This window comes from Amblyraja radiata, chromosome X, assembly GCF_010909765.2.
Source record: "Amblyraja radiata isolate CabotCenter1 chromosome X, sAmbRad1.1.pri, whole genome shotgun sequence".
NCBI classification, from domain to species: Eukaryota; Metazoa; Chordata; class Chondrichthyes; order Rajiformes; family Rajidae; genus Amblyraja; species Amblyraja radiata.
Window position 1 is genome coordinate 11,484,279 of NC_045999.1, and position 22,312 is coordinate 11,506,590.

The 22,312-nt window shown below is 44.8% G+C and overlaps 1 protein-coding gene across 1 annotated transcript; it reads left to right on the forward strand.

The window, feature by feature from the left end:
• The first annotated feature begins 889 nt into the window (after nucleotides 1–889).
• On the forward strand, nucleotides 890–22,312 carry LOC116968186 (hydroxylysine kinase-like). The gene is made up of 6 exons (XM_033014829.1): nucleotides 890–1,270; nucleotides 3,450–3,587; nucleotides 16,718–17,048; nucleotides 17,210–17,349; nucleotides 18,776–18,988; nucleotides 21,980–22,312. The coding sequence occupies exons 1-6, from the start codon at nucleotides 890–892 to the stop codon at nucleotides 22,310–22,312; spliced, it is 1,536 nt and encodes a 511-aa protein (XP_032870720.1).

Consider the following 22,312-nt stretch of genomic DNA (forward strand, 5'->3'; position numbering starts at 1 on the left):
CTTTCTAGCCTTTCGTGTTCGTTTTCTAGGTCTGCACAAAACTTGATTTTACTTCGGAGTCACGTGAGTCACTACGTGAAGACCCCGCCAGCACGCATGCGCGACATAGCGTTTCACACAGTGCAACAGCGACGGGCGGGGGAAGAGCTCTCCCGCGGCAGAGTTTAAAACGGGACCTACAGGTAAGTTAAGCTTATTCTGAGGTTGTTTATTTCGAACCCTTGCTGTGTTCTGTGTTTCAGCGAACATGGACAAGGGAAGAAAACTAAAGAAGGTCGCGCCCCGTACAACTGTGGTGGACCAAGAGGGTTCCAGCAGTGGGGGGCGACCGGCGGCACCTGGACTGCACTCGCTGCGGTCCACAGTCACCGACTCAATCACTGCTCAGCCAAGCCCAACTCCGCAAGCTGCTCAGCTCCAACCACCGCAGCGGGTTGGAGGCAAGGCAAAGCAGAAGTCGGTCCGGCCGATAGACTCGGACGAGTCCGGTCAGGAGGACGCGCTGCCCGAGAGCGGCAAAGGTGACCGTTTATCCCGCATGGAGCGGTTGATAGAGCAGATGCTCCAGCGAGACTTGCTCCGGGAGATGGAGCAAGCTCGCCATGGGAGTGCTCGCACACCCACAACAGCACCGTATTCAGCGCTGTCCATCACATCTCCCTCGACAGAGGGGAGCGTTGGGGGCCAGGGCTGGGCTGGCCTGGAAGAGGGGCTCGTGACTGAAGATACCAGCAGTGTGCTAGGGTTGCAGGACCAGGAGGAGCTGCTGGGAGTGGTCAACAGGTTTGCGGTATCACCACGAGCGGGACAGCCGTTGCAGTCGAAACTGGCGGCCAGTATAGACTACCTGTCCTTCCACTCGCTGCAGGAACAGGTAGTCAATGAGACTATGGACAAGTATACATCTCCGGAGAACTGCATCTCGCTAAATGTACCGGCCTTTAACAGCCAAATCTGGGGGTACATTGGGCTGGGCATAAGGACCCAGGAGGTGAAGCTCCAGAAAGTATTAAAAATTCTGACGTCCGCAATAACGTCCTATGCTCGTTCAGTTGATGGGGTCGAAATGACCAATAACCAGCAGGACACACTGGCCCTACTGTGTAACACACAGTATGAAACAAACTGCCTACAGAAGGACGCCATCAGACCTGCCCTCAATCCCAAATTCGCAGGGTTGTGCAAAACTGCAACTGCACAACCACAAATACTGCTGTTTGGGAAAGACTTGTCGAAGCAAGTCAAAGATCTGGATGAAGAGTCGAAAGCCGTTGGGCTTATGAGGGCAGTTCCAGGAACGAATAAAACCACACACCCCAGGCAGCAGCACCCCTATGCATCCACCAGCAGGCGTCAACACCAGGGTGCTGGTGAAAGCATGGGGGCCGCACATCATCCCCGGAGGTCTTTTTTAGGCCAGGGCCCAGAGCGGCCCTCATGGAAGATGTGCCAACCCCACACTCCGGCGCCTCGACCAGTGAAGAAACAGAGGCAGAAGAAATGAACACACTACCGGTAACCATGGAGGTAGGTGGGTCTGGTTTCTTCCAGAACATAAAAGGTGTAGGGCCTGTACTAACAGGGGGAAGGTTACACTTGTTTTTGGAAGCATGGAGGACTATTACACTTGATAAATATATACTACAAAGTATTCAGGAATACAAAATTGATTTCATCCTAAAAAGTATGCCACCAGTTCAACATGTACCTCACAGGGATTTTGTACTCTCACAACAGGAAAAATGCGAGGGACATGCAGAACTGGAGAGGTTACATGCCAAAGGAGTCATAGAGAGAACGGAACTGGACTCGCTGGAATTTGTATTGAATATTTTTACAAAAACCAAGAAAGATCGTGGATGTCGCATCATCATTGACTTAACTATACTGAATACTTTTGTTAGGTATATACATTTCAAAATGGAAACATTTGTTACTGCCAAACAATTAGTTTCCAAAGGATACTTCATGGCATGCATCGATTTAAAAGATGCATACTATTCAGTACCTATTCATAAGGATCATCGTAGATACCTAAAGTTTAACTGGATGGGGCAACAATGGCAGTATAAAGCGTTATCTAATGGTTTAACATCAGCCCCAAGACTGTTTACCAAGATATTAAAACCAGCCTTGGCAATACTAAGAAAACAAAAACATATTGTTATGGCATATCTTGATGATATTTTGATTGTGGGGAAAACCCTGGAATTAGCTAAATCAGCGGTATTAGCTACCAAACATCTGTTTGAAACACTGGGGTTTGTCATACATCCAGATAAATCTAAGTTGACACGATCCACAACTATGGACTATCTGGGATTCACAATTAACTCTATCCACATGTCTGTAACATTGCCAAAGGACAAAGCAGCAGTATTAGTGGAAGCCTGCAACAAATTGATTGTTACTAATCAACCAACTATTCAACAGGTGGCAAAAGTGATTGGGAAATTAGTAGCAGCATTTCCAGCTACTCAACTTGGACCTTTGCATTACCAAAACTTACAAAGGGCAAAGGTGCAAGCGCTAAAACAACATGCAGGTCATTTTGATCGACCTATGCAATTACCAGCCAAAGCAATTTCAGAATTACAATGGTGGAAAGAAAACATTTGGCATATTTCCAGCCCCATCGTTATCAGAAACCCAGCATTCACATTACAAACGGATGCCAGTGCTCAGGGCTGGGGAGCAACTAACATTATATCTAGTACTGGTGGCAGATGGAACATACAAGAATCATCACTACTACAGACACTGGGTATAAATTATTTAGAAATGTTGGGTGCGTTTTATGGGCTAAAAGCTTACTGTTCAGCTATGCACCATTTGCATGTCTGCCTACAAATTGACAATACCACAGTGGTGGCTTATATTAACCATATGGGTGGAATAAAATCGATATTGTGTGACAATCTGGTCAACACAATCTGGCAATGGTGTGTTGACAGACATATTTGGCTATCAGCAACTTACCTACCAGGTAAGCTCAATACAGTGGCAGACACCAGGTCACGAAAATTTAATGACAACACCGAATGGATGTTGAACCACAAAGTATTTGCTGATATTACTATGCGGTATGGTACACCTGATATCGATCTCTTTGCATCCAGACTGAATCACCAGTTACCAACATATGTCGCTTGGGAACCAGACCCTGAGGCAGCAGCGATGAACGCTTTTTTGCTGAATTGGGGAAAATTGTTTTTCTATGCCTTTCCCCCCTTCTGCCTCATCAGTCAGGTCCTACGCAAAATACAAATGGACTCAGCTTCAGGTATTTTGGTAGTACCCGATTGGCCTACACAGCCATGGTTCCCTGTGGTCCTCGACATGATCTCTGAACCACTCATGACCATTTCCAAAAGACCAGATCTATTGGTCCATCCTGTTACGGGCGAAAGTCATCCGTGCCATGACAGGATAAATCTGTTGGCTTGCAGAATTTGAAACGGCCTTTGTTGGATCTGGGATTATCGGACAGGACCATGAACATGATCACGGTGGCCTACCGAGAATCGACTAAGAAGCAGTACCTCTCCAGCATTCGGAAGTGGGAAGCGTACTGCTCGAGGACTGGGGTAGCATACAGATCAGCTACAATTACTAACGTCCTGGAGTTCCTATCCGGCCTTCACTTTGATGAAGGACTGAGTTACAGCACAATAAACAGTGCCAGGAGTGCTCTGTCAGCGTATTTATGGCAGGCACCAGGACAGCAATCCATAGGATCTCACCCTCTGGTTGCCAAACTGATGAGGGGTATCTATAACACCAATCCTCCCAGACCAAGGTACACCCAGATCTGGGACATCAGTGTCATCCTGACATTACTAAGGGGTTGGTCACCAGCTAAGTCCCTGTCCCTGGAACAGCTCACACTAAAAACAGTCATGCTGATGGCCTTGGTCTCAGCTCAAAGGGTCCAGTCCCTATACAAATTAAGACTGGACAATATGGTAACATCAACTGACAATATAACATTCAGAATCTTGGAGCTGGTCAAACAGAGTAGACCAGGAACTTCGGGACTGAGTTTGGAATTCCAGGCATACCCACCTGACCCCCGTTTGTGTGTCATGACACACCTACTGCTTTATCTTAGGACAACAAAAGCCTTAAGAGGAAGCAAAATGGCATTATGGGTTAGCTTCAAACAGCCTCATGGTCGGGTGTCAGAACAGACCATCTCAAGATGGCTTAGACAGGTTCTGGGGGCTGCTGGAGTGGATACTGACATTTTAAAATCTCACTCCACCAGTGCAGCAGCAACATCGGCGGCCAGAATATGGAGGTACCAATGGACCATATTCTGGCAACAGCAGGATGGTCTACGGAAAGGACTTTCCAAATATTTTATAATAAGCCGATTGCCAAACCTGCATTGTTTGCAGAAAGAATTTTAAGTTCTGCAAATATATAATTTAGCGCGCGGGAGCATTATTTTCTTTGTTTAAAAAATAAATCGTTATTGTTTTAAAATTGATTCATGTTTAATTACGATAACATACTTCCTCCCTTGGATGACTTCAGCTGTGAGTGAAGCATGGATTGTTCCACGGCTTGAAATCACAGATCTTTAAAATCTTCACGTAGTCAATCACGTGACTCCAAAGTAAAATAGTAAGATTAAACGAGAACTTACCAGTTTGAAGTTTGACCTTTATTTTATGAGGAGTTACGATGAGGGATTACGTGCCCTCCACTCCCACCCTCTATTATAAAGGTCAACTGGTATCCTAGTTCTTCTTATCTTACTGTTTATTTCAATTACTATTACTGTGATACCACACCGCTGCTTTGAAGAATGCCGCGCATGCGTGCTGGCGGGGTCTTCTCGTAATCCCTCATCGTAACTCCTCATAAAATAAAGATCAAACTTCAAACTGGTAAGTTCTCGTTTAATCTTACTATATCCCAAACATTGCCCTGTGTAGCGCCACCTGCTAAACGGGAGGATCAACGGGTCCTCCCACCCCACATAGTCCACCAAACATCACAGGTCTTCTTACACAAGGGATGGTTTTCTTTTCATGAACAGAGAGCAACAAAGGATCATCGGACTGATTCTTGGGACAGCAAGGCTGAGGAAGGAGGAGACAATGGTTAGGTACATATTCATTGGAATGTGGAAGAAATGAGAGGAGAGGATTTCACAGAAAGTTTTGGTTCTACCAGCTGTGCCACTAAAAGTTGGAATTGTCCACCAGAGACGGCATTGGAGGTGAAGTCATTAAATATATTCAAGAAGGTTGTAGACATATTCCATGTGGAAACATATTCCTTAATGCAAAGAGAAAAACATGGGAATGTGGTACTGAAATGGATGTTGAACCATGATTGTGTTGAATGGTGAAGCAGGTCTGAAGAGCTGGATGCCCTACTTATATTCCTAGTTTGTATCCTTCTGTGCATTCTAAAGTGGCATAAATAGCTCTCTACATCAGAATCATTAGGTAAGGAAGAAAAACGTTGAGGTAGAGATCGCTATGATCTTATTGAATAGCAGGGCAAGCATGAGTGGCAGAATGGCCCTCTCCTGCCTAATCACTGTGTTTGTTATGAAGTGTCTTGTTGCCCTATCATGCTAACTGGGTTTTTGTTCTGATTTTCGTCCTCTCTTCTTCCTCGATGGTTGGAATTCCAGCCTCATCTTTCCATTTTATCAGAGTGTAGATCTGTTTTCATGCCTTTTCAATGTTGAGGCCAAAACTGCGCATCCAGGTCACAGATGATATGTTGAAGTAGCAGTTCATCTGACAATGTTATAAGGTATTTCCCTGAGGATGTGCAACATACCACATTGGACTGAGAAAGCATCCAGTGGTAAATTCTGTACTGCATCTTGGTGGAACCAGTCTGTTGAGGGTGAGCGGTCTTGTCCACCAGCTGGGAATTTAGTTTAGTTTAGTTTAGTTTAAAGATACAGGGCAGAAACAGTGGTGCATGCAAAAGGACTCTTAGCTATGGTAGAGGGGAAGCCATGGTTTAAGAAGGAAAAAATCTCAGAGGCACCTGTGCAGAAAATATTGTCAGAACAGCTTTGAAAGAAGCAGCGGAATGGAGGGAATGGTACAATGCATCTACGTTCAATTGTTAATTGAGGTGGTTGACAACAACAGCCTTGGTGGAGGGCTGGGTGGAATAAAACTACTGGATGTAGGAATCTTGCTGGTAATACAGAAACTCTACCAACAGGCAGCCATATCGGACGTCCCTGCTCCCTTCGGAAAGACATTTAGCATGCTGGTTCCCAAGAAGAGCAAGGTGACATGCCTCAACAATTACTGAACAGTGACACTCACACCATTGTGAACAAGGGTCTCGACCCAAAACGTCACCCATTCCTTCTATCCAGAGATGTGGCCTGTCCTACTTTTGTTATTTTGTGTCTATCTTCAGTGTAAACCAGCATCTGTAGTTCCTTCCTACACACGCATTGTGATGAAGTGCTTCGAGAGATTGGTTGTGGTACAAAATCAACTCCTGCCTCACTGTTGACCTGGACCCACTTCAATTTGCTTACTGCCACTCTCAGAATAGGACTGCAGATACCTCTCTGACTGTGAAGATTTCACATTCGGTGTTACAGCCCACTGGAATCCATGGGAAGGCAACACCACCCTCTTTAGAGGAGTAGAATGTAAAGCTGGAGGGAACGATGGAAGGGGAGAGAGGGAGGGGAAAATTGAACTTTTATGTATTCTAATTCTTTCAGTTACAAAACCTGAAAGTGCAGACATATTTCTCCCACCACCTATCACTCTGTTCCTTTCCCCTCCTCTGTACATTTATCTTCCACCCCTTCCATCTTCCCTATTTCTATTTGTTTATGGTGGGATGATGGCCAAGGGAAGAATCCTTCTCTGGGGGCGCTGACCTGGGCGCGGCTGCCCAGCCAGCAGCTGTCCGTCATTTCATCTTTTTTTTATTTTTAGTTAGTTAAAGTGTTTTTTTTTCTGGAGTTCTAGACTTTTTTATGTGGGGGTGGGGGGGGAGGGGGAAACTACCTTTCAGGGTCCCTACCTGGTCGGAGAGGCAGCTTTTCTCCAGGCTGCAGCTGCGACCCGTCCTCGCGGCCCACCAGCGGGCCTGGAGCGGCGTTTCCTGTCGGGGACCGCCCAGAACCACGGCTTCGGCAGCGGCACAACGCTGGAGCGCTATCGTGGAGCGGGCGATGCCTTGCCTGGGTCGCCGCGCTGGAGCTCCGGTGAGCTGAGACCACCGGGTAAAACATCGTGGAGCTGCGGGACTGTGGAGCGGCCAGCTGCGGGCGGCGGCGCTGACTTTACACCGGGAGCCTGGGATCTCGCGACGAGATCGCCAGTTGTGGAGCTCCAACCGGCGCGGCCTTGTCGGCTTCGGAAGCCGCGGCCTCCAGTACGGAAGCGGCCGTTCCAGGTGTCCCAAGCCGCTGTGAGGATTCTCCCGACGCCGGAGCAACATCACCCGGAGAGAACGGCCAGGAACATCGGGCCTCCGTAGAGGCAACTGTGGAGGCCTCAATAGGCCCGACTATGGGTGAACTGGGGTTGGGGACTGGACTTTGTGCCTTCCCTCATGGTGGGAACCATTGTGGGGGGATGTTCTTTATGTTTAAATCTCTTATTAATGTTATGTCTGTATTCTTTCTTTATGTGCTGCATTGGCAAGAAGCATTTCACTACACCTAGGTGTATGTGACCAATAAATAACCTTTGAACCTTTCACTTAAATGTTTGGTTATGAGTTGTCAGCTTTGTGACACTGAATTAAATTACTGAGCTGGGGCCTGTTTATACAACATTCATCATTCTGCACACCCTTTTTTTCTGCATTATTTATCTATCCATCACTCCCTGATGAAGCACACTGTGGCAACTGAAGGTATTGGAGAAACCTGTTCTTTAAATTGGACGTATCTGACTGCCGGCGGACAAAATAACTCCCTGAAGTTGTTCTGGTGTTGAACAGTCTGTTTCATCCCAGGTGTTAGTACCTGTTTTGTTGGTGCTGTGCTCTTTCCAGAAAAATAAAGTCCACAATTCTACCGAAGATTGAGTTTATGACTCCTAGATTCCTTAGCTAGGTCTGCTCAGAGGGCTGCTCTGTAAAAATGCAAATATAAGCTGCGGAAATTCCATGCAGTCACAGTACTAACCTGAGGTGAAGCAGAGAACAACACCCAGATACGGCTAAAGAGCTAATTAAGCAACCCCAGCCAAACATACATTCTAGGCAACTGTATCTTCAATTGGGCAGAGCTGGTATGTTATGATAGTAAAATAATAATAATAATAATAATAATAATAATATCTTTTATTGTCATTGCACATAAGCGCAACGAGATTTTGTATGCAGCTTCCATCCGATGTCATAACTTAAATAACTAATGAAATTTAGATTTAGATACCCCGAGAACATGTTTTGTAAAAAGAACAGTAAAATAGTCGAAACAGTTCAAACAGACTAAAGTGCAGATGTGTCTGTGCGACGTGACCATCCGAGGGACAGTCCATGGGGGGTGGGGGGCACTCAGCAGGGCCGGTTCAGAGCCGCTATAGTTCTGGGAATTAAGCAGTTCCTGAGTATGGAGGTTCGGGTGTGTTCTGGAGGTTCAGGAGGTGCATGTGTTTAAGATCTATCATTACAAAACCAGACATGCTTGAAGCATTCAGCAGGTTAGACAGCATTTTTTCATGCGGGTGGTAACATGTGTACTGAATGTATTTATTCTCGTTACTGTGGTATTTACAGGTTTTGAGTGCATGTTGATTTGCGCTCAGAGTAGGACTGCAGATTAAAGCACACGGCATTGGGGGTTCAGTATTGATGTGGATAGAGAACTGGGTGGCAAACAGGAAGCAAAGAGTAGGAATAAACGGGTCCTTTTCACAATGGCAGGCAGTGACTAGTGGGGTACCGCAAGGCTCAGTGCTGGGACCCCAGCTATTTACAATATATATTAATGATCTGGATGAGGGAATTGAAGGCAATATCTCCAAGTTTGCGGATTACACTAAGCTGGGGGGCAGGGTTAGCTGTGAGGAGGATGCTAGGAGACTGCAAGGTGACTTGGATAGGCTGGGTGAGTGGGCAAATGTTTGGCTGATGCAGTATAATGTGGATAAATGTGAGGTTATCCATTTTGGTGGCAAAAACAGGAAAGCAGACTATTATCGAAATGGTGGCCGACTAGGAAAAGGGGAGATGCAGCGAGACCTGGGTGTCATAGTACACCAGTCATTGAAAGTAGGCATGCAGGTGCAGCAGGCAGTGAAGAAAGCGAATGGTATGTTAGCTTTCATAGCAAAAGGATTTGAGTATAGGAGCAGGGAGGTTCTACTGCAGTTGTACAGGGTCTTGGTGAGACCACACCTGGAGTATTGCGTACAGTTTGGGTCTCCAAATCTGAGGAAGGACATTATTGCCATAGAGGGAGTGCAGAGAAGGTTCACCAGACTGATTCCTGGGATGTCAGGACTGTCTTATGAAGAAAGACTGGATAGACTTGGTTTATACTCTCTAGAATTTAGGAGATTGAGAGGGGATCTTATAGAAACGTACAAAATTCTTAAGGGGTTGGACAGGCTAGATGCAGGAAGATTGCTCCCGATGTTGGGGAAGTCCAGGACAAGGGGTCACAGCTTAAGGATAAGGGGGAAATCCTTTAAAACCGAGATGAGAAGAACTTTTTTCACACAGAGAGTGGTGAATCTCTGGAACTCTCTGCCACAGAGGGTAGTCGAGGCCAGTTCATTGGCTATATTTAAGAGGGAGTTAGATGTGGCCCTTGTGGCTAAGGGGATCAGAGGGTATGGAGAGAAGGCAGGTACGGGATACTGAGTTGGATGATCAGCCATGATCATATTGAATGGCGGTGCAGGCTCGAAGGGCCGAATGGCCTACTCCTGCACCTAATTTCTATGTTTCTATGTTTCTATTTCTACACCTGTCTGACTGTGAAGATTACACATTCTGTGCTGCGGACCACTGGAATCCATCGTAAGGCAACACCACCCTCTTTAGGGGAGTAAACCACCAGGTGGCCGCGATGGCAGCCTCGCCAACATTCTGTCTGTCCTTTTGTCTCTTTTTTTGTTATTTTTAGTGTGTTTTAAAAGTTTGTGTTAATGTTCGCTGGTTTGTTTTAAATGGGGGGTGGGGCAAACTATTTTTTAATATCTTACCTTGCGACTGTTTTCCGGGTTGTATCTCCGGTCGCTCTGCATCCTAACATCGTGGAGCTGGCAACCTGCTCGGGACTGACATTGAGCCGCAGCACGGGGCGTGGACTTACCTTCGAGGCACATCCCTTGCCTGGGATCAATGCTCCAACTGCGGCCTGCAGACGTTAAGCTCAAGGGCTCACAGTCTCGGGAGAGACTGAGTCGGGAGCTTCACAGTCGCAGAAGGTTTTTTTTGGGGTTTTTTAAAATTATTTTTATTAGAAGTACGGTAAATTACAATAATACACAACACATATATCTTAATACATTTTTTGTACCGCTTCATTTTTTTGAGCTTTAAGAAAAATATAGAAGTAAGGAAAGTAAAGAAAGTGCGCAAGAGAGTGTTGGGAAAAGAAAGCCCCTTAGTAAAGAAGTTAGAGAAGGAAGTAAAGTAAGAAAGTAGACCCTAGAAAAGAAAGAAAAAGAAAGTAGGAACAATCGCTCTATTATAACATTAAACTCCGCAGAAAGGGGACTACCAACCAAGTCTGTTTTTGTTGTTTTACCTCCCAATGCCAGGTCCTGATACCATTTATTTATTTATTTATTTTTAAAATTACTATTGCACCTCATGCTTGTAATAGGTCCATAAACGTAGACCATGTCTTTTGGAATTGGTCTGCTTTACCTGCTAAGAGGAATCTCATCTCTTCCAGATGTAATGTTTCAAACATATTTGATGTCCACATTTTTATTGTTGGTGTGGGCGCATTTTTCCAGAATTTGTAAGGGTGAGTAAGGGTGGGGGAGACAGCCTACCTGGGGGCATCAACAGCGGCCGGGCCTCTGGCACAAAGACCGGTCCTGTTGCTCAGAAGGGTAAGGAAAAGAAGAGGAGGGCAATTGTAATAGGGGACTCTATAGTCAGGGGGTCGGATAGGCGATTCTGTGGACGCAGACAGGAGTCCCGGATGGTAGTTTGCCTCCCTGGTGCCAGGGTCAGGGATGTGTCTGAACGTGTCCAAGAAATCCTGAAATGGGAGGGAGAGGAGCCTGAGGTTGTGGTGCATATAGGTACCAACGACATAGGTAAAAAAAGAGAAGAGGTCCTGAAAGAAGAATTTAGGGAGTTAGGTAGAGAGTTAAGGAGAAGGACTGGAAAGGTAACAATCTCAGGATTACTGCCTGTGCCACGCGACAGTGAGAGTAGGAATGGAGCGAGGTGGAGGATAAATGCGTGGATGAGAGACTGGTGCAGTGGGTATGGATTCAAGTTTCTGGATCATTGGGACCTCTTTTGGGGAAGGTGCGACCTGTACAGAAAGGACGGGTTGCACTTGAACTCAAGGGGGACCAATATCCTGGCGGGGAGATTTGCAAAGGCTACTGGGGAGACTTTAAACTAGTATGGTTGGGGGGAGGGACTCAAATTGGGAAAGCTAGCAGTCAGTGTGTGAAGCAGGGGGCAGAGAATGGTAGCACTCTGACCCAAAATGTAGGGGAGAGAGAAGAAAAAGAAAATAATCAGAGAATAAGAGAGGGTGGGTTTCTTAAATGTGTATATTTTAATGCTAGGAGCATTGTAAGAAAAGTGGATGAACTTAGAGCCTGGATTGACACCTGGAAGTATGATGTTGTGGCGATCAGTGAAACATGGTTGCAGGAGGGCTGTGATTGGAAACTAAATATTCCAGGATTTCATTGCTTCAGGTGTGATAGAATTGGAGGGGCAAGAGGTGGAGGTGTTGCATTGCTTATCAGGGAAGATATTACAGCAGTGCTTTGGCAGGATAGATTAGAGGGCTCGTCTAGGGAGGCTATTTGGGTGGAACTGATAAATGGGAAAGGGGTAGCAACACTTATAGGGGTGTATTATAGACCGCCAAATGGGGAGCGAGAATTGGAAGAGCAAATATGTAAGGAGATTGCAGATATTAGTAGTAAGCACAAGGTAGTGATTGTGGGAGATTTCAATTTTCCACACATAGACTGGGAAACACATTCTGTAAATGGGCTGGATGGGTTGGAGTTTGTAAAATGTGTGCAGGATAGTTTTTTGCAACAATACATAGAAGTACCTACTAGAGAAGGGGCGGTACTGGACCTCCTGTTAGGAAATGAGATGGGTCAGGTGGCAGAGGTATGCGTTGGGGAACAGTTCGGGTCCAGTGATCACAATACCATTAGTTTCAATATAATTATGGAGAGGGACAAAACTGGACCTAGGGTTGAGATTTTTGATTGGAGAAAGGCTAACTTTGAGGAGATGCGAAAGGATTTAAAAGGAGTAAATTGGGACAGTTTGTTTTATGGGAAAGATGTGGAAGAGAAATGGAGTACATTTAAAGGTGAAATTTTAAGAGTACAGAATCTTTATGTCCCTGTTCGGTTGAAAGGAAATCGTAAAAATTGTAAAGAGCCATGGTTTTCAAGGGAAATTGGACACTTGGTTCGGAAAAAGAGGGAGATCTACAATAGTTATAGGCAGCATGGAGTAAATGAGGTGCTGGAGGAGTATAAAGAATGTAAAAAGAATCTTAAGAAAGAAATTAGAAAAGCTAAAAGAAGATATGAGGTTGCTTTGGCAAGTAAGGTAAAAGTAAATCCGAAGGGTTTCTACCGCTATATTAATAGCAAAAGGATAACGAGGGATAAAATTGGTCCATTAGAGAGTCAGAGTGGCCAACTATCTGCAGAGCCAAAAGAGATGGGGGAGATATTGAACAGTTTCTTTTCTTCGGTATTCACCAAGGAGAAGGATATTGAATTATGTGAGGTAAGGGAAACAAGTAGAGTAGCTATGGAAACTATGAGGATCAAAGAAGAGGAAGTACTGACACTTTTGAGAAATATAAAAGTGGATAAGTCTCTAGGTCCGGACAGGATATTCCCTAGGACATTGAGGGAAGTTAGTGTAGAAATAGCAGGGGCTATGGCAGAAATATTTCAAATGTCATTAGAAACGGGAATAGTGCCGGAGGATTGGCGTACTGCGCATGTTGTTCCATTGTTTAAAAAGGGGTCTAAGAGTAAACCTAGCAATTATAGACCTGTTAGTTTGACGTCAGTGGTGGGCAAATTAATGGAAAGAATACTTAGAGATAATATATATAAGCATCTGGATAAACAGGGTCTGATTAGGAACAGTCAACATGGATTTGTGCCTGGAAGGTCATGTTTAACTAATCTTCTTGAATTTTTTGAAGATGTTACTCGGGAAATTGATGAGGGTAAAGCAGTGGATGTTGTGTATATGGACTTCAGTAAGGCCTTTGACAAGGTTCCTCATGGAAGGTTGGTTAAGAAGGTTCAATGGTTGGGTATTAATGGTGGAGTAGCAAGATGGATTCAACAGTGGCTGAATGGGAGATGCCAGAGAGTAATGGTGGATGGTTGTTTGTCAGGTTGGAGGCCAGTGACGAGTGGGGTGCCACAGGGATCTGTGTTGGGTCCACTGTTATTTGTCATGTACATCAATGATCTGGACGATGGTGTGGTAAATTGGATTAGTAAGTATGCAGATGATACTAAGATAGGTGGGGTTGCGGGTAATGAAGTAGAGTTTCAAAGTCTACAGAGAGATTTATGCCAGTTGGAAGAGTGGGCTGAAAGATGGCAGATGGAGTTTAATGCTGATAAGTGTGAGGTGCTACATCTTGGCAGGACAAATCAAAATAGGACGTACATGGTAAATGGTAGGGAATTGAAGAATGTAGGTGAACAGAGGGATCTGGGAATAACTGTGCACAGTTCCCTGAAAGTGGAATCTCATGTAGATAGGGTGGTAAAGAAAGCTTTTGGTGTGCTGGCCTTTATAAATCAGAGCATTGAGTATAGAAGTTGGGATGTAATGTTAAAATTGTACAAGGCATTGGTGAGGCCAATTCTGGAGTATGGTGTACAATTTTGGTCGCCTAATTATAGGAAGGATGTCAACAAAATAGAGAGAGTACAGAGGAGATTTACTAGAATGTTGCCTGGGTTTCAGCAACTAAGTTCAGCAAGTTACAGAGAAAGGTTGAACAAGTTAGGGCTTTATTCTTTGGAGCGCAGAAGGTTAAGGGGGGACTTGATAGAGGTTTTTTAAATGATGAGAGGGATAGACAGAGTTGACGTGGAAAAGCTTTTCCCACTGAGAGTAGGGAAGATTCAAACAAGGGGACATGACTTGAGAATTAAGGGACTGAAGTTTAGGGGTAACATGAGGGGGAACTTCTTTACTCAGAGAGTGGTAGCTGTGTGGAATGAGCTTCCAGTGAAGGTGGTGGAGGCAGGTTCGTTTTTATCATTTAAAAATAAATTGGATAGTTATATGGATGGGAAAGGAATGGAGGGTTATGGTCTGAGCGCAGGTATATGGGACTAGGGGAGATTATGTGTTCGGCACGGACTAGAGGGGTCGAGATGGCCTGTTTCCGTGCTGTAATTGTTATATGGTTATTATATGGTTATTTAAGTATGAGCTTTTTTCCCATTATTAGCCCGTAATTGAATAAATTCTTCTGATACTCGTTTAATTCAGGGATACCTTCCGATATTCCAAAAATGATCCATTCTGGTTTTGGTACCAGTTTTATTTTAATTAATTTTGAAAAAATATCAAATATTTCATACCAGAATTTTTGGATTTTTGTACAAAAAACAAAAGAATGCGCTATGGTAGCTACTTGACACAGACATTTATCACAGATTGGTGAAACATTAGGAAAGATTTTATTTAATTTAGTTTTTGAATAATATAGATGAGCGTATGTCGTACGTTGATCGAACATTTATGCACCTGTAGTAAATGATTATCCCAGCTCTCTTTTGAAATTTTTATAGCTAATTCTTGTTCCCAGTCTCTTCTAATTCCATCTGTTGTGGATATTTCTATGTTTAAAATGATATTATATAAGTACGATATTAGATTAGCTGATTCCGCCTTTGTCTTCATTGCTTCATCCAGTAAGTCGGAAGGCATATTATTGTCTTTTGTGTATTTTTTCAGATAATCACGAATTTGAAGATATTTAAAATATTGGTTATTTTTCAAATTATATTTCAGTTGTAGTTGTTGAAATGATAGTAATTTTCCCAATTCATACAGACTTCGAGCGTTTTGATTCCCATTCTTTCCCATTGTATAAATGATTTGTCTATGATTGATGGTTTAAACGATGGGTTATTGACTATTGGTATTGAGAGAGATAGGTTTCTTAATTTTAGATTCTGTTTTATTTGTTTCCATGTTCTAATTGTGCTATGTATAATTGGATTTTTATTATAATTTTTATTATTCAAATTTATTGGTGAGAGGATAATCGCTCCTATATTACTCGGGGAGCAGTCCCCTTTTTCCATTACAATCCAGTCCGCCTGCTGGGCAGAATTGTCCAGCAGGTGAATCATATTTTTAATATTTACTGCCCAATTATAATACATAAAGTTAGGGAGCGCTAGACCCCCCAACTCTTTTTGTTTATTAAGGTGTGCTCTTTGTATTCTATGGGATTTATAATCCCATATAAAATTTGTAATGTCTGAGTACAATTTTTTGAAAAACTTTTTTGGGAGATATATAGGTATTGATTGAAATAGGTATAGGATTTGTGGTAAGAAAATCATTTTTATAGCATTTATTCTGCCTATTAAGGACATCGGAAGTGTTTTCCAGAATTTAATCAAATTATTTAATTTCTTAAGTAAGGGATTATAATTGGCTTTAAACATATCCTGGTAATTTCTAGTAATTTCAATTCCCAAATATTTGAATTTTTCTGTAGCTATTTTAAAGGGGAATTTCCTGAGGTGTGTTGAGTCTTTTGGTTTTATCGACATAATTTCACTTTTGTTCCAATTTATTCTATATCATGAGAAGGATCCAAAGTCCTCAATTAAATTTAATATATTCGGTATACTAATTTGTGGTTTTGTGATGTACAGTAGTACATCATCGGCATATAGGGATATTTTGTTATTTGAATATTTTGTATTATACCCGTAAATATCCAGGTGTGTTCTTATTTTTTCAGCAAGGGGTTCAATTACCAAAGCAAATAACAGCGGTGATAATGAACATCCTTGTCTATTGCCCCTTGGTCGCAGAAGGTTTTGACCAGCCCCGACCCGTTGTCGATCGCCGGCGAGGGGGAGCTGACATCCACCTGATGCAGGAGGTTGAAACATTCGTCAGCGGCTTGGAAAGTCTGGAGCGGCTGCCTCCATCCCGGAGACCGGGGCACTCGTAGTCCTCAGGCCGCGCCGGTTGGAGCTCCGACCCCGGCGAACTCGATCCCAGGCTCCGCGGCGCTCCAAATCTAGCGCCACCCGCAGCCACAGCTCCGCGATGTTGGGAGTTGGCAGTCACAGCGCTCCAGAGCTTACCGCACGGCGACCCGGTAAGGCATCACCCGCTCCATGATGGTGTCCCAGTGCTGCGCCGCCGCCGAAGCTGTAGTCCCGGCCGGTGCCGACAGGAAACGCCGCTCCATTCTCGATGGTAGGCCGCGAGGACGAGGCGAAGAAGCAGCTCGGAGGGATGCTGCCTCTCCGACCAGGTAGGGGTCTAAGAAATAAAGTTTCCCCCTTCCCCTGCTGTAATCAGACCCTCACTGAGTGAGGCCCAGGTGGTGGAGTTGGTCGGACGGTTGTACGGTCTGAAGGTTTCAAAAGTCAAACCATTGCCCAGTTACATGGACCAGAACTTCCACATCCTGGTGTGCGAGACCCAGGAAGGTGGAGATCACGGGGAGAGCTACGTCCTCAAGGTTCTGAACACTGCCGAGAGCCAAGACACTGATTTGATGGAAGTACAAACGCGAGTCATGATGTTCCTAAACCAGAAAGGTTTTCCTACAGCCACACCAATCCCAACCATTGATGGCAAGATTCTGTCCCTGGAGACAATCAGTGAGTTTCATTCATTAGTTTCTCTGCATTTTCTGATGTTTGATAATTGTGCACATTTTCATAATTCTCCGAAAATACTAAAACTAATCAGAAACATAATTTCAGCTTCAGAAGGATAAGACAGAGTACATGGCAAGAAAACTGTGTTCTTTATATTGAAGGTTGTGGTGAAGAATATAAGAACTACATGGTACGCTTGTTGACCTACCTGCCAGGAACTCAACTACTGGGGATCCCTGCAGACCCACAGATCTTGTACAAAATTGGCCGAACACTTGCTCAGATTAACAAAGCTCTGACAGTAAGTCCATTTATTCAACTTCCAGCCATTCTGTGAATAAGCCGTGTCTGAAACCAGTTTGCTTGTGTTGTTCAAATTAAATCGCCATCTTGTGGTGACAGATCAGAACTATTTTGCACCTTGAAACAATCAGTACATTTTGAAGCAGTTTTTTAAAAAGGCTTCCTTCTTATTTACACAAAAGGTTACAAATTGCTGGAGTCATTCAGCAGATCAGGCAGTATCTTTAGAGAAGATGGAAAGGTGACGTTTCAGATCGAGACCCTTCTTCAGATATTATGGGGAGGGGGAGTGGAGAAGAAAGCTGGAAAAGGGGGAGAGACGGGACCAAGTGTGGCAGGTAATAGATGGACACAGAAATAGTTGGGAGTTCAGGTGGGTACTGAGGAGAGACGGGGCAGGGAATATTTAGGGTATTTGGGTATTTGGGTATTGCAAAGAGATATAAAACAGGAAATGCTGAAAAGCTCAGCAGGTCAGGCAGCATCTCCAGAAAAGGAAACATTGCAGGTCAACGACTTGTGTCAGGGATAGAGTTTTGAACATTTTAGTATTTACCTATATTTTGTTTGAAAGATATATGGAAATTGTTCAATTAACCCCACATTGCTTTGGTACCAGCTGGGTGGGACATCTCATTGTCTAGACACAAAATGCTGGAGTAACTCAGCGGGACAGCTGCATCTCTGGAGAGAGGGTACACAAAATTGCTGGAGGAACTCAGCGGGTGCAGCAGCATCTATGGAGCGAAGGAAATAGGCGACGTTTCGGGCCGAAACCCTTCTTCAGACGGGATGGGTGACGTCTCAGGTTGAGACACTTCTTCAGACCTATCAACCTGAAATGTCAACCATTCCTTCTATCCAGAGATGCTGCCTGTCCCGCTGAGTTACTCCAGCATTTTGTGTCTATCTTCAGTGTAAACCAGCATCTGCAGTTCCTTCCTACAAATGTAATTGTTAAACTTTAATAGTCCACCACAAGCTTTTGCCTTATAATAGCATGCCACAGTAGATGCAGATACCTAATAAATAGACAATAGACAATAGGTGCAGGAGTAAGCCATTCGGTGTTGCGAGCCAGCATCGCCATTCAATGTGATCATGGCTGATCAATGTTGGGCCTTTGGGAGAAAGGACTTGCCAGAGGTAGGTGGCTTCGTACATTGAATTGTGAACATTTGTATTGAACTTCTGGTTGTGTACAATGAGTTAACCTCACATTTCCCATTATCTAAAGTGCATTGGTCTGTTCATCTTGATCCAACTTTAGAGATCTATCCTCTAAACATGACTAACTTTGTTAGTATCTGACACTGGTTGGTATTAAGTTTTAATAGAAAGACAGAATTTCTTGACAATTCTCTTGAAGTTACCCAAAACTGCACTGGTGATGGTTGAGCGTAATGGACTTGTCCAATCGTTAGGAATTCAAGCACACCAACATTAAGAGTCTGCAGCGAGATTCCTACATCTGGAACCTTTCAAACACTCACCAGCTGCACAAGTACCTGTTCGTAGTGAAGAACACCAGCGATCGCCAAATTGTGGAGCAAATTATTCAGCAATTTATGAAGAAGATACTTCCAAATATCAACAACTTTCATAAAAATAAGTGCCTATCTTTCTTGATCATGAGGGTAACAGAATGACATTTCATATCAGGTGGAGAGTTGTGAACAAGTAGAGGTATAAGTGGACCATGGTACACCCGCTTCACCTTCTGACACATGGTGCACAATGGAATGGAATATTGGCTGTGGTGCTCATAGAGCTAGCTGGTCGGTCATTTCAATCAACAACCAATACCATTACTATTATTTTCAATCATAACAGATCCCACTTCAAGATATAAGAAGGCAAAGGGAACTTTCCACAGTTGGATCTTGCTTATTGATTGATGTGTATTTTAATCACAGTTGGGGTATGGTGGTGGCACAGCAGTTAAATTGCCAAACAAGTGATCCAGAGAATGGAGCCAAGTCTAACTCCCCATTTACTGTCCCCGCTCAACTGATGAATCAGTGCTCCTTCATGTTGAACAACACTTGGAGAAGCACAGAAAGTAACAAGGGAATGAGGGCCTCAATGTCTATGACCAGGGACGGATTTACGTATAAGCTTCACAAGAAGCTTAGGGCCTCGAGATCTAGGGGGGCTTCGTCAGGGCTGGATTTACCTGTAGGCTGTCATAGACTGAAGCCTAGGATCTCAAAAGCAAGGGGGCCTCCGGCCAAGGTATTTTTTCCCAGAGTAAGAAAGATCCAGAGGAAAAAAAAATTGGAGCGCTATCAGCGTTTCCACTTTGATGGAAATTACCCAAAATTCTGATTCCGGCCCTCTGGAAGTTTTGGGGAAAAAATTTGCGGCCATCCGGGCGACACAAAATGACGCTGTCTCTCTGTGCGTGCGCAGTGGGGCCCCCGGCGGGTTTAGGAAAAATCTCGCATGTTGCACTCCACGACAATCACCATCGATGCCTTGGTGTCTACACCAAAGGTCTAGGGTCTATTCTATTGGAGAATATTGCGTTCGGGAGTGCCCGTTTCTCCGGGCCGGGGGTCTTGGGCTGCGGTGTCTGCGGCGGACAGAGTCGGAGGCCTTGCTTGCGTGAGAGTGAGATAGATGAGGAGGAGAGAGAGCGGGTGATTTGCTAAGTTGAACGGTGGGTTTAGCCAGAGTGGGGAGAGAAAGGGAGGGGGGGGGGGGAGAGAGAGAGGGGAAGAGAGAGTGAGGACGGGGGTTATGTTTTTAGATACTTCTTTTTTCGTTTCTTTTTCTTTCTTGATTTATTTGGTGTGTGTTTTTGTACAGGGTCTTATCTGTAGGAGATTGCAAAAAATTAGGTAGATTTTAGAGAAATTATATTTTCTACTCCATATGAATACGATGGTTTAAGAATAAGGAGTAAGCCATTTAGAACAGAGACGAGGAAACGCTTTTTCTCACAGAGAGTGGTGAGTCTGGTATTCTCTGCCTCAGAGGGCAATGGAGGCAGGTTCTCTGGATGCTTTCAAGAGAGAGCTAGATAGGGCTCTTAAAAACAGCGGAGTCAGGGGATATGGGGAGAAGGCAGGAACGGGGTACTGATTGGGGATGATCAGCCATGATCACATTGAATGGCGGTGCTGGCTCGAAGGGCCAAATGGCCTACTCCTGCACCTATTGTCTATTGTCTAATAATATCAAACAATTGGAACAGCTTTCTTTTCCTTGATAACAATACTGAAAAATATGTATTCCATAGTTTGCGACTTTCATTTTGCGTCATATTTTTAATGTGTATACCCTAACACAGTCGAACAGTAACAGGCAATCAAATCAACACACAAAACATTTTCTAAAAAAATGGCTTAAACATTTATTTACTGCAAAAACTTACGTTTTTTTATTTGCAGTGTTTGCATGCTCCTTTATAACATTTTACATAAAATTTTACAGTACAACTTGATTATTAAAACAAGGACAGCTTCAATTCTTGATTTAAAAAAATTTATACAACAATGACTCCAATCATCCCATTCCAACCATTCATTACTCTTGACTCAACCAAAATTATTTCTGAAATAATGGTCATACATTTGGTGCAAAAATGGGTGGGGGGGGGGGGTGAAGGAGAAGGGTGTATGGGCGGGGGTGGGTTGGTGGGGGGACGTGGGGGGGGGGGGTGTGTGGGCGGGGGGGTTGTGGGGGGGAGGGGTGTGTGGGCGGGGGCTTGTGTGAGGGATAGGTGTATGGTGGGTGTTGTGCGGGGAGGGGAAGTGTGTGGGTGAAGAGCGGATTGTGGGAGGCAGGGGGGTATGTGGTCGGGGTGGTTTGTGGGGGGAGGGAGATGTTTGGGTGGGGGGGTTGTGGGGGGAGGAGTGTGTGTCAGCGGGGGGGGGGGAAGGTGGGGAGAGAGCTCGGAGAAAAGATGGCGAAGAGCCATGGCGGAGAGGGGGTATCATGGGGGAGAGGGGCAGGAGCCAGCGAGGGGGACCAGAGGGGTAGGGGCTGGAGCTGGCGATGCGATCTCACAGCGGGCGCTGGGCACTGGTCGCTGGTCATTCTCCTCCGCCGGGATCAGAGTCTACGTTTTCCGTTTGGCGACATTGGCAACATCGTCGACTCCGCGCTGGCCGTGCTGGGCCAGGCCGGGCACGTGCCGTGCCAGCGATGTGCTGGGCTGGGCCGGGCCATTTACGGTCCGTCCGAAATTGCGTCCGTTTGGAGACCTCCGCCGGCCATCCAGAGTGTGCCTCAGCTCCAGTAAAGACGCGATGGCGCAGGAAGGAGTGAACCGTACCGGGGAGTGACAGGAGAAGAGACTAATCCGCGTGGCGCTGACTGGCAGGAAAGGAGATCGATCTGCGCATGAGCAATTTTTAAGATTTTTAAACCTCGCTAACTTTTACATTATGCCACCGATTGGAACGGAACGGTACACTCACAGCACAGGAGAACGGTGAGTGAGTTGGCGAAAAATCGTAGCACTAACGCGTACCTTTTTTGTGCAAATAGAAAGACCATGCAAACCGGAAGATAACAAGATTAGAGTTTTAGTTGTGTATAGATGGTAAAATGTTGCAACATTTGTATGTCCAACAGGTATTATTCACGGGGACTTCACTCACACCAACATTCTTGTGCAGCCTCTTCATTCATCAGCTGATTGCTGCAACGTAGCAGGTCACATGCAGCAGGAGCTGGAGATTTCTGGCATCCTGGACTTTGGCGACACGGCTTGTGGTTACTATGTGTGTGACTTGGCCATCTGCATAATGTACCTCATGCTGGACAGCGAAGACCCCCTGCATGTTGGAGGCCATATTCTCGCAGGTTTCGAGAGTGTGATCCCTTTAACTCTCCAGGAAAGGGATGCCTTGTATTTGCTGGTTCTTTGCAAGTTTTCCCAGGCGCTGGTTTTCGGGACATATAATATTCTGCGTTACCCAGACAATGAAGAGTCACCCAGAGAGTTGTGA